The 12676-nt window shown below is 45.5% G+C and overlaps 1 protein-coding gene across 9 annotated transcripts in view; it reads right to left on the bottom strand.

The window, feature by feature from the left end:
* SFMBT2 (Scm like with four mbt domains 2) overlaps positions 1-12676 on the bottom strand; it is a 175012-nt gene that overhangs the window by 48046 nt on the left and 114290 nt on the right. For all 9 annotated transcript variants that reach the window (XM_053572825.1, XM_053572822.1, XM_053572823.1 and 6 more), the window contains 2 exons: positions 4422-4504; positions 192-318 (listed from right to left, as the gene is read on the bottom strand). In XM_053572825.1, coding sequence (XP_053428800.1) covers positions 192-318; positions 4422-4504 — 210 coding nt within the window. The remainder of the gene's footprint in view (positions 1-191; positions 319-4421; positions 4505-12676) is intronic.

Below are 12676 nucleotides of genomic sequence, written 5' to 3'. Positions count from 1 at the left end.
GGTCAACACACCTTCCAGGTCAACACACGTCCAGGTGAACACACCTTCCAGGTCAACACATGTCCAGGTGAACACATGTTCAGGTAAAAACACGTCCAGGTGAACACACTTTCCAGGTCAACACACCTTCCAGGTCAACACACCTCCAGGTGAACACACGTCCAGGTGAACACACGTCCAGGTGAACATACCTTCCAGGTGAAGCCACATCAACCGTCCCTTCACACTGACAACAGAGGCCACACAGAGTTCTCCTGGATTCCGGGGGTTCACAGCTTCCAATTTCATGTTCTTTGTGAAACCGCGACTAAATGACATCTGAAAGAGAAGCAGACACCTGAGCAGAAACAGCAGTGCCCATCCCTGCACACAGATCTTATTCATAGGACAGCACGTTGGCATGTTTGCCTCTCCCATCATTCACAAAGAACCAGGTCTTCTTCATCTTCGTATTCCAGAAATCACAAGTGTGCTTGACACATAGCAGGTGCTACTGGTAATACTGGCTAAGTGGGTGACGGAATGAATATATTCTCTCTTTCCAGTTCCTCATGCACTACTTCTATGGGATCACTGAAATACACACCATTTCTTCTACTTTCCTATATTCCTTGATAAAAATCAAACCTGCTGGTCTAAGGACCACATGTGGAGAATTACCACTTTAGATAATTGAGGTTAGTTACAACAGGGGCTTTAAAATACTTGTCTGTTAATTCCAACTTATCAGTCGCATGTTGATTCTCTGTTGATATGACTCATATTTATTCTATTTTGATAATATTCTCTACTGAGAATTTGTCTAATTTCCCAATTTCTCCATGTCCTAAGAAACACCAGGTTGAAACATGAGTATTTTAAATATTATGTTGTGGCGATTCTGGATTATGTTATATTCCTATAAAGAATGTCGATTTTTCTGCTTAAGTAAGCAATTAACTTGTTTAGATTTGAACTGCAAACTCTCTCTTGAGAAGTAGCTCAAATCTCAGCTGCCTGGAGTCTGCCTGGTACACCCACAACCATGATTCGGAGATGAGCCAAAAATCTAGGCAGAATTTATACATAGAATCTGTGGCTCTCTCCCGTCTGAATGGCCCCTCACAATTCAGTATCTGTGGTTGCCCAAATTCTGTAATCTAGTTCATCAGGCCAGGAAGACCGTGAATTTCAAATCACTCTTTAAGTTACCCCATGTGTTGGCAGCTATGGCCACCCTCAGGCTAAAAGTCTGAATCAATGGGACAATCACCTCACACCGTTCCTTTTTTTGCACCTACCTGCTCCTCTCCAGAATATGCCCATTTTGTTCATTCTCCACTACCCTCATGTTACAATGTCCTGAAGGGTGAAGCCTATTCAAGCTTAGCCAATACTAAAAGCAAAACTCCTTTCTGACATGATTTTTAAATAAACATGAAATTTTTCAGAATCACCAAGTACTATAAATGATAATCAGACATACTACAACACCATGAACACATATCTATTTTGAGATGTATATCCCAAGACAAACAGGTTCCTATAAGAAACAGAGATTACGTACTTAAGTGAGTCATGTAAAGAAATCAAGGTAATTCACACTTACATTCCTTTTTATAAAACTTAAATTGAAAAACACAATTCTATCTTCACATAACCAGAAGAACGTTATCCAACGCATGTTAAGAAATCAACTGGCTCTTTTTCTTGACGTCTCTTTGTTAATAGAAACCAAAGGTATGCCAGGTGGGCAACTGTTTCACTGCATGTCCACACGCTGCATCCACAGGGCGTGGGCATTGAGCTTCTTTCTGATAATTTAACTCGATAAGCGGCTTGACAGAGCTCTAAGTAAGTTGAAGTACATTTTATTCTACCTAATAAGGGAAAGCTACAACAACATAATCTATTTTCATTTCAATCTACTGCTTGTGGATAATTTATAAAGGATCAATAGCAAAACCGTTACCTAGGAGTTTATTTTAGTAAGCATTTGGCCGCGTCCATTCCTTTGCTAACAGCCTCTGATTGTTAAACTTCCCTGGGGAAATGTCTTCCATGAATTCAATTCTACTCTAGCCTTCCTCTGGTACATGCAAGATGTGTGATTAAAAAAATGAATTCGTAATAAGCATTCCATTAAGGAACACTTGTAGGAAGCTGACAAATGCAGCAAAGTACCGGTAATACAACGCAGGTGCCAACGGGCAGCCAGCAATCCTATCCGTTCACTAAACAGAGGCCCAGAAACAAAGGCATGCCTACGGAACACACCAGCCATTCACTGAAACGCATTCAATCTTGATAGCTATGTCCCAGAAGTGAAGAAGCCACTTGGGAATGAGGCTTCCTGCTCCACAGTCAACAGCCATCTCAACATCTCCTGGCTGAATGGGAGAAGAGGACAGACACGGAGCAGCTTTGGTGGAACTCTGCTGTCTCAGAAGCAGCACTTCCCTCAATCTGAGAAACAAGGGGAGACGCCAGGGTTTTCTTCCCAAGGCTGAAGAGTCGGGGAAAGAATACTGTCTCTTGTCAGGCACAAAGCACAGTCTCAAATGGGGCCTTACAGAGTGTCCCTACAGTCCTGAAGGCAAGGCACGCAGGCCAGGAGATTGTACGGCAGTGACGCCCACCAGCTGACAAGTCAAGTCAGACAGTTCTGGACTTGGTGAGCCTCGGGATCCAATCAGCTGTGGGCCGCGAGAGGTCATTGGTTACACATCCCCACCTGAACTCTCACCCCACATGGTTCCTCCACACTACAGAGAAACTGCAATCAGGCAAAGGTAATACCAGCCAGTGGACGGGTCATTCAGTCACCTGCGTGTCCTGATTTCTAACTCACCCACAGCTTTGTTCCAGGACGGAACACAGCTGACCCAGTCACCAACCTGCTTAGCTGACGTGTGCTCAGTTTTGAGCTTTTTCCTATTAAGCCAACCCTTTCTCATCCCATTTGTTGTACTCTGTTATCTCCAGAGTACTAATTACTTGCGGGGTGACAAGGAATCAGCAGCTCTCCCAGAGCACGTGTTCAGAGAACAAGTCTCTGACTTGGGAGTGCTTTGCACTGCTGTGGCTACAGATCTCAATTAAAAGGAGACTATCTTTTTTTCTCAGCATAAAGAATTAACTTTCTCCCAGCTACTTGGGAGGCTGAGGCAAGAGAATCGCTTCAGCCCAGGAGTTGGAGGTTGCTGTGAGCTGTGTGAGGCCACGGCACTCTACCGAGGGCCATAAAGTGAAAAAAAAAAAAAAAAAAAAAAAGAATTAACTTTCATAATTATGTTGAACACATGAGGCTATGCATTTAAGCCTCATTCTTAAAAGCAGAGATAATAATTCATATTTGTTATAAATTGACCCCCCCCAAGGGACTGTGACAAACTGGTCAACATATGGAGGTGGTCAACACAAGGAACCAGGCCCACTGTACTGATAGGCACATCTGGTGCATGTCCAGTCCAGAAAATTAGGCCAACTTGAGGAGGTGGTCAGCTATGGAGGTTCTACTCTACTTGTAATTTTATAAACTAGTCACACGCTGCATAATGACTGCTCAGATCACAATGGTCACACCTCACAGCCTGGGTAGAGCAGGCTACATCGTGGAAGTACCTTCCATGAAGTTCACCCAACACAACTGCCTGAGGATGTGTTTCTTAAAACACACCCCTGTCCTCCAGGGGCGCATGGCCAAACTTTGTAAAACCATGTCTTGTAACAAGGCAAATACACACGTGCGTACACAGACTAAAACATTCTTTGTTATTTCACATGTCACAAAAATCCAATTCCTGTGCCAACTTGTTCTACTTGAGTAGAATAGTTTAAAGGAAGCAAAGGACAAGGCTGAGTAGCATCTCACTAGCGATCAAAGACAAAAATAGACCCCGGTGGCAAAGAATCTGCTACCTATGAGGTTGTCCACACGACACAGCTAACAGGCACCTAATGGTGGCATAGGCAGCTTGGCGTCCACCAAAGTTTCTCCTATTCCTCCCACCGTACAAACTCAGGCCTGGGAAATAGAAGCCCAGCCAGAACCCATTTCCTGGCTGAACAACTAGTTTGCTCCAGCAGACAGTGGACAGAAGCGATACGGGTCACTGTCAGCCCAGTGAGTAGAGCTCCATCTCTTCCCACTGCCTCCAGCCCCACACTCGCCATAACGAGAGGCGCTGACAACCAGGAGCCCCCACTGTTCTGACTGTCCCTCTGCCACACACTGTGTGTCACTAGCCCATGTGCCACTGCAGCCCAGCACCACCCCAACCCATACACCATCTAAAGGGGCATCCCCCAAACCCCAGAAGTGTTGCCATTCTCTGAGGCACAGTGCTCCTACATTGCTGCATCAACGGGAGTGACTTATAAAACTGGTGGCCAACCTCATCTATGATTTTTTTAAGGTGGGTGTAAGAGAAGGGCCTTACATTTCTGAAGCAGAAGGGAGGTGCTTCTGCCGCTCCATGCTCCTTGAGATAATCTGCCCAGTCGAAGTCCTGGCCGGAGTGACCTGTGAATGAGAAAACACACAAAACTGCTTTAGTCAAGCTCAACCCCAGACAAGTGGCCACGGTCAGGGGGTGTGAGTTTAGGGCCCCGAAGGAGAAAGCTCTTTAAGCCCATGGGCACTTCAGAGTCCATGAAGTCACAGGAAATACTGTTTCGGAAAACATCAGTCAGTACTAAGTACAGGTAAGGGGGGGGGCGTCCTTATCACAGGGGGCCTGAGGAAGGATGGGGCTTCCTGCAGTGGCACCTGCCAGTAGGGAGAAGATGGGGGGGAGGGTCTGCCAAGAGGGCAGGGGGCCGAGATGAGACAAGGCACAAAACACACCCTCCTGATCTTTCTGCAGAAATAGACAATGACCGCACCCCCCCACCCCCCACCTGCCTGCGTGTCGTTCTCAGTTCAAAGGAACTTAATCATCAGTATCTTGTGGAAATGAGACTTTATTGGGAGGAAGAAAACAGAGCAAGGGATGATTTTCTTTCTTTTTATTTTTGAGACAGTCTCACTTAGTTGCCCTTGGTAGAGTGCTGTGGCATCATAGCTCACAGCAAACTCAAGCTCCTGAGCTCAAGCGAGCCTCCTGTCTCAGCCTCCCGAGTGGCTGGGAGTAGGCACCTGCCACAACACCCAGCTGTTTTTTAGAGACAAGATCTCACTCTTGCTCAGGCTGGTCTCGGGATCCTGAGCTCAACTGGCCTGCCCATCTCGGCCTCCCAGAGAGCTCCACCCGCAAGGGATGATTTTAAAACTGTAACAGAAGAGAGCAAATAAGAAGTAGGGTTTAGGGACAAAACAGCTAAAGAAACAAGAAGAGAAGGATGCACACCCTGGCCCTGAGCTGCTGAGGATGAAGGGGAAGAACTGGGAAGACAGGCCGGGCCTCTGGTGGGACACCTGGACGCAGCCGGAACACACCAAGGGAGGTTCCAGAAAACAACTGCTCGTCCACAGACTTTAAACACAGAGCCCACCGAATGGGTCAGTCCGTCCTCCCTTCCTTCCTTTTCTCTTGATGAGGGGGTGCAATTGTACCACATACAACCCTCATGATGACCATGGCAAGACACGAGAGGAGGTGAGACAGAAAGAGTCCTGGCCGGCGCCTGCTGAAGGCCCAGGGAGGGAAACTCTGCTTCATGAAAGTATCAGCTGCACCAAACCAGACCATGTGCTCACCACTGGCTGGCCACGGGAAAGAGAGACATGGAATGGAAATGGAAAACAGGCACCTCTCCTGTCTTCACCTACTGTCTTTATTGGTTGAAATGTCTATACAATAAACATACAAGGGATTTCTCAAGTTTGTTTTTGACCCAAATTTCCCAATTCCTTTCCCCGCATATCATCATAAATTGCACAACTGCAAATTCACTGGACATGGGGACTTTTAGGACCTGCATCTGAAGAAACTCAAGATCTTAGCTGCCTCCTACTCCCACTTGTATTCTCAAGCACAGGACGGGTATTCTTTTCATTAAGAAAACTCAATTTGTGCGATTTGTTTAAAGATGGGAGGTGGACAGCTAACCAAGTCAGCAGCTGTCCTCCCTGGTCCCAGAGGCTGACGGCTGACACTGCCCAGCCCTGCTGGGCACCAGCTGCAGAGGTGTCCCATCCCCTTCTTTCCTAACACATCTCTTCTACTCTGCAAGGACTGACAGCTCTCCAACAAGGCAGTAAGAAGTTACAGAGCTTTGAGACACCACAAAGACTGCTTCCACCTAGTTTCAAAGAGGCTCCCAAGCTCTTCCATCCACCCTCCCAGTACCCTCCAGAGCTGTCCCAGCAGCTAAAGGGCTCTGCGCTCTTCCCAGATCTCTGCTACTTCCTGAGTTACTTTTGTGATCTGAAGAAGAAAACAGGACAGGAAAACCCCACAGATGAACAGCAAAGCATTTTCTGATAGCGCCTGGCACTTGGGTGTTCCTTCAGGGCGTATCTGCTCAGATGAAACTTTCCAAGTTGTTGAACTGGGTTTTCTATAACCACCTCTAATGTACTTTAGTCCACACCCACAATATAAAATGCCTCGATCCCGGTCTTCTCGGGTCTGCGTTCAAGCCTCCAATCTTCCCAGCCATTTCTAATCTAATGATTTCTAGATAGAATTCAGTCTTGGCAGGTGGGTTCTAAGCAACAATGAGGTGTTCTGCCCTTACAAAGCGCTGTCTTCCTTGGACATTGGAACAGCTTAGAGGACAACGCCGCCTCTGCCTCTGCCTCCACCTCCTCCTCCTCCTCTCAGGGACCTTTATTCACTTAAAATTCTTTTCCTTTGGGCTGATAATGAGCTCTCTTTGTCAGGCAGTTTTGTGACAGCTCAGAAAATAACTGCTACATGAAAACAAATGGCTGTGGATTGTATAATAGAGACAACAGGGGTCAATTATACTCATTAATCAACAAAGACAGAACAAGAGGTGCTGAGGCTTAACTGCAGCCAGGAAAACATGTTTTAAACCTGGAGGGAGGGAGGGAAACAGCAGAGGAGAGGAGAAAATAAAAGGACATACAGGCCCTGGGGTTATTAAAATGGGCAACAAGGGGCCAGGGGAGACTGTTGAACCACAACCATTAGAGTTATTTAAGCTTTTATTAGTGACTATTCTGAATGAAGCTCCAACCGCTAGAAGTCCAGAAGGGAGGGGGCTTGACGACCGTTCTCCCTCGGACAAAAATGAGTTGACATAAAACGGCTCTAGCTGCGCGCAGCATTACTGGGGGTGCAAACGGACAGTTCTTTGGAAAAACTATTTGCCAATAAAAAAATGCTCATACCCTCTGACCCAACAATGTCACTTCTGACACCACCCTAGAAACCAAATAAAGTTATGGCATTATGATCGCTAATGTGAAGATCAAAGAGAAATGACTTCCCACACGCCAGTTATAGGAAACTGGGACGAGACGTGGCCAAGTTCACGGAAAGTCACACAGGCATGAAATCACATGTCGTAAGTTAACAAAAAAAAAAAAGACTCCTGCAAAATAAAATAGCTATGGCTTGAGATCAAAAGATGGAGTTATTAGATTTGTATAAAATATGCAAAGAAAAAGACCAGAGGAAATCTAAGAAGAACTTAGTCATAAAAGTCACATAATTATTTGGGTCAGCAGGACTCGTGACGACGCGTTTCTCTGACTTCTTTGTATTCTCCAAGTTTTCAATAATAATCACACAATTATTTCATTAATAAAAAATTATTTGAAAATACAGCATCTCTGTTCTATTTTAAGTGATAATCAAGGCACTGGTCACTCAGTGGAGGCACAGGGACCACATCACACAACTCCCACAGCCTTCCTCCAGCTTCTGCTTTGCCGACGGGACTCTGAGCTTACCCCGTTCCTGGGGAAAGTGAATCCATGGACCGCGACTCCCTGAGATGATCACAGGGGCTGCCTGCCCCTTGCCCTGTGGCTAGAGATGAGGGTAAGCAAAAGGTTTGGAAAAAATATTTCTCTCTCTAATAAAAGAGACAGGCCAGAATAAAAGCTCCTCTTCTGTGCCATGGGTAGGGGACATGTACAATCTCAATCAAAAATAAAAACAGCAGAAGAGGATCAAGTTTGCCATCCACGAGAAGGGCAGAAGGAAAAGCAATGCTAGCCACCCGCCATTGTCACGGCTGCCAGAGATGAGACACATTTGTGCCTTCCCAGCCTGAGTATAACCTGAAATACTATTGCAGAGGTCAATGTGGTAATGTGTCAAAGTCTAGGAACATTCCAACCTGGCAGTTTGTTCATGTACATGTTCCCTCATTCAAAAAAACTGATCAAGTGCATGCTGGGGGTGAGAGGCCTGGCTCTGACACTTGGAAAGGATGTGAATGAAACTGGCCAGGACCCTTACCTTCCCAGAGCTCAAATTTCAGGTAGAGGAGATGGACAGTGCAAAAAAGTAAAAGGTCAGATGATCACAAGGGTCACAGAGACCGTGGGAGGGTGCACATGGACAGAGAACTCAGAGAGGCCCCAATGCAGAGATGCATCCTGCAGACGCCAGAGGAGTTGAGCTGGGCATGAGCCATCTGGGGGAAACAGGTGCCAGAGACAGAGCCAGCAAGTGCAAAAGCTGGGGTCAGTCTGGAGCAACCCAGGATCAGCACAGGCTGAGCAGGTGAGAACGGGGCAGAGTGCAGGTGAACACGGGATGGAGAGCAGGTGAAGACCAGGTGAGAGCAGGTGAGCACAGGGAGGGGAGCAGGTGAGGACGGGGCAGAAAGCAGGTGAGGACAGATCGGAGAGCAGGTGTCTAAGGGGCAGAGAGCAGGTGAGCACAGAGCGGCATTTCTATACTAGAGTCTTAGAGGACAACTGTTTTACGTATAAAAGCAAATCAAAGACAACAAAGGAGAAAAACTACTGTGAAAGTGTTTAAATGAACCATTTAACTACAAATCATGGAACTCTCCATAAAAAAGTAACAGATATTTTTGGTACGATAGGTGTTAATGAGTAAGCAACAATAGTAAGTTACAAAACAGTGTGTATAAAATGACTGCACAGATATATGAAGTTGCATATCCAAGGGAACGGCAATCCGAAGGAGAATATAGCAAAAGTTACTTCATTAGCATAGGATTATTGTAAGAAATGCACTTTAAGACTTTTCCACTTTTTCATAATTTTAAAGAATATGTATGTATCAAATCTATAATTGAAAAACTTCTTAAAAACCCTAAAGTCCTATAAAGCAATGAGTCCTTCCAAAACGAGGAAAAGCATTTATTGGGGAAATATTCACTGTAAGTCTCCAGTTTGCCAGACTCTGGTCAGTTGCTGGCAAGATAAGGTGGAAAAAGCTCAGGCAGGTCCTGAGAAGGACAGACACACAGTCTGACACCAAGGACACCATGGGTGAGAAAGCAAGGCAGGTGGCAGACTGGGGCTCAGGGACAAGGCCCCAGAGGTCTCACAGTGAGACCGGACAGCGGACAGCCTAGGGAGAGAGCTTCTTCACCCCAGAGAACATTTACTTTGTTGAACGTTAGGACAGGTTGTGTAAATAGCAAACTCACTAAACTGTTAGTTCAACTTCCCTTGGAAAGGAAAAGTGATACAATAATCTTCAAATACCAGGACCCAGATACATGAAGGAAAGGAGACCAGGGAATGCAAAATAACTCGAAAGCAAGGTCGGGTGCTGGGTCTTCTCCTAGAGGATCACGGGACCCATCCAGCACTTCTTTTGGGCACTTTTTTCAATGCATTACTCTTCTAATCGAAAATTGATCTTTCTCCTTTCAAGCCCAAGCTTTTATTGTTTTGGAAAAAGCCAAAATTCCTTGAATGCCTGCCAAAGCCACATTCTCAACAGTGTCACTACACAGGAGGCACGTCCAGGAGGGATGTCCAGGAGGGACGCCCAGGAGGGACACCCAGGAGGGACGCCCAGGAGGGATGTCCAAGAGGGATGTCCAGGAGGGACGCCCAGGAGGGACGTCCAGGAGGGATGTCCAAGAGGGATGTCCAGGAGGGACGCCCAGGAGGGACGTCCAGGAGGGATGTCCACAAGGGATGCCCAGGAGGGATGCCCAGGAGGTGAGGTCACAGAGACCTCAGAGGGCAGAACTGGCCCCAGGAGCCAGGTGCCTCTTCCGAGTATGTCTCACAAAACGTGGCCTGTGTCTGCTTCTCAAAAGAGTTTCTGTACATCACTGGCTTATAAGCAGGACGGCACAACCACCAGGAACTGAGTAAAGCATCTCCTCACTGAAAAACTACCATTTCCCTCTTGAAATCCTCCAGCTACCTCCATATTCTCTGCTGATGTTCAATTTTCAGCCCTCCCTGATGCAGACCTTTAAAATTGATTCATTCATTCACTTCCAATTGAATTAGTCTATGTTTATGTTCATGGATCAGTGTAGGAAAAAAAAGGGAAAACAAGGAAAGAGAAGAGAGACAGATAGTTTCAGTTTCCCGTGAACACCAGCCGGGCTGCCTTCCTCCTCTTCAGAATAACAGTTACAAGAAGTATTTCATTGTCGGGCGTGGTGTGACACTTAACATACTTGTCTGGGTCTTATGCTCAACACGCTATTAAAAATGACAAATGTAAAGTTAAGGAACACAGAGATGCCCCAGGATGGAGCCTAACATCAAATAAATATTGGCTGTCAACAGCAAAACCATCTTTAATGTGCTGCAGGATGAAGTGAGTTTAGGGATAAGTGAAAAACTGGGGTTCTTCATTTTCAACATCAGAAATATTGCCAGAGATGAAGAGTGACCCAGATACTGAGAGTGACCTGGAGAGTTTTACCCTCCCAGCTCTTTTCAATTAAAAGTGACTTTTGCTCAAGAAATTAGAATCAGAAAACTAGAAACGAGAGCACACTTCCAAGTCAGTAACCACAGGGGCTGATCTGATCACCTCCACGCAGATGCCAAAAATACAATTAAAAAAAATTAATCATATAAGCCAAACTGGGAAGAGAAGAAAATCTCCAGATACCGAAAATCAAGAGGGCTCTGAAAGCTAGAGCTGAGTGTCCCCACAGCTGACAGAGGGCAGGGGACGGCCGGCTCATGGGAGTTAAGCAGAAAGCCCTGCAGATACTCTCTACAGCCAGCCACACAGGGCTGGCCAGGCTGTGAAAATGGAATGGGACAAATGAGGCCTCTGGAACACAAACAGCGGAGACGGCTGCTGCCTGCCCACAGTTCCGGTTAAGAAATGGAAAAACAAGTCTTGTGCTCCTCGGATGACAGCAGCACGTGTGGACAGGGCCCAACTTCACAGATCCGTGGGGCCCAGACTGGCGTGATTAGTAGAAGATTCAGCCTCTCACTGAATATCCAAGGACACCCCTGGGGACCAGGCATTGTCTTTGGTGCTGGGGATATGGAAGTGAGCAAAATAAACAAAAACATCCTTGGCCCTACACTCAGCAGAGAGAGGAATAAATAAATACTCAAGGAGGGTGAAGCCTAGAACACCAGGCCAACGCTGACACGAAACCAGACAGAGGAAACCAATTCATTGGTCGCGTTGGGAAGCTGTGAGATTCTGAAAACGCTGACAGAATCCACGGATGGGGCAGACATGGAGTGTGAAAAAGAGGAGGCCTTAGGCAACTCAGCCTTTCCTTATACCTCTAATGCTTTCACTTCCCACACTTCAGTTTTTAAAAACGTATATCAAACATGGAAAAATGTTGGTGCACCCCGAGTGTCTGCGAGCTATTTTCTGCCTGCTTTAGTATGTCCGGAATATTAACAGATGATGAAGCTCATCAGTCAGTGTCTCAGGAAAGGAGAATTCCAATCAGGGTTCCCTGTTTTTGTCTCCGAAATCATTAAAATGCACCATCACTTCTTAAACATTTTAATAGTTCATGCATCTATTAAACAGCAGCTCAGCAGAGACAAATCAAAGGGCTCGCGTCTGCCAGTCACTTCAGCCTCTGCTTACACACTTTACAACAGAAATTTAAAGGCTTAATAGTTTCTACAAAAGATTGCCCCAGGTGGGATTTTTCCTCCTCTGTTTCTATAACTAATCTTTGATGTTACATGCCAGAAAGGTAAATGAAATAATTTAAAAATAGCAGGTCATGCTTGATAACCTACATACATTTTTGCTTTGTTTATCCATTTATTTATTTGTTTGATCACTTTCATAGTGCTTATAAGATTGGCTTATTGTTTATTTGGTTAGAACCAAAGGGGTAAAATCTCCACGGTACTATACTTTGCTTACCTGGAAACCAGTTAAACAGAAAGCCACACTGAAAAATTCCTCTCCATTCCTGCGCTGAGTACTTGTTGCTAAGGTGTAGGGATAGATCTTTTTTTTTTCTTTTAATAAGAAAAGAGTCAAAACAATGTTAACGAAAAACCTCTAAGTTCTTTGCACACCTCTTCTCTACCACCAGGTGTTTTCTGTTTCAGCAGCTATTTTCCACCTCTGTCTATTTGGGATCAGACAATACACTAATCGCAGCAGAATTCACGGTTTTAAAAGAAATCTAAACAGCATGTGTTTGTGGAAAACATACACGAAAACATCTGAAATCACTTGGCAATATGCACAATAAACCCTAATAGTTTGCATATAAATCGCAGAATTTGAGTTAAAAACAACGAAACTTTCTTTCAAAAGTTCCTACTTTCATAGGCTAATAAAAGAATGGTGCTTGAAAAAGCTGTCCCGCCTGGTCC

The sequence above is a fragment of the Nycticebus coucang genome, chromosome 20 (assembly GCF_027406575.1).
Source record: "Nycticebus coucang isolate mNycCou1 chromosome 20, mNycCou1.pri, whole genome shotgun sequence".
Classification (NCBI taxonomy): domain Eukaryota; kingdom Metazoa; phylum Chordata; class Mammalia; order Primates; family Lorisidae; genus Nycticebus; species Nycticebus coucang.
The sequence above is the reverse complement of the archived record's forward strand: the minus strand, read 5'-3'. Positions and strand labels throughout refer to the sequence as shown.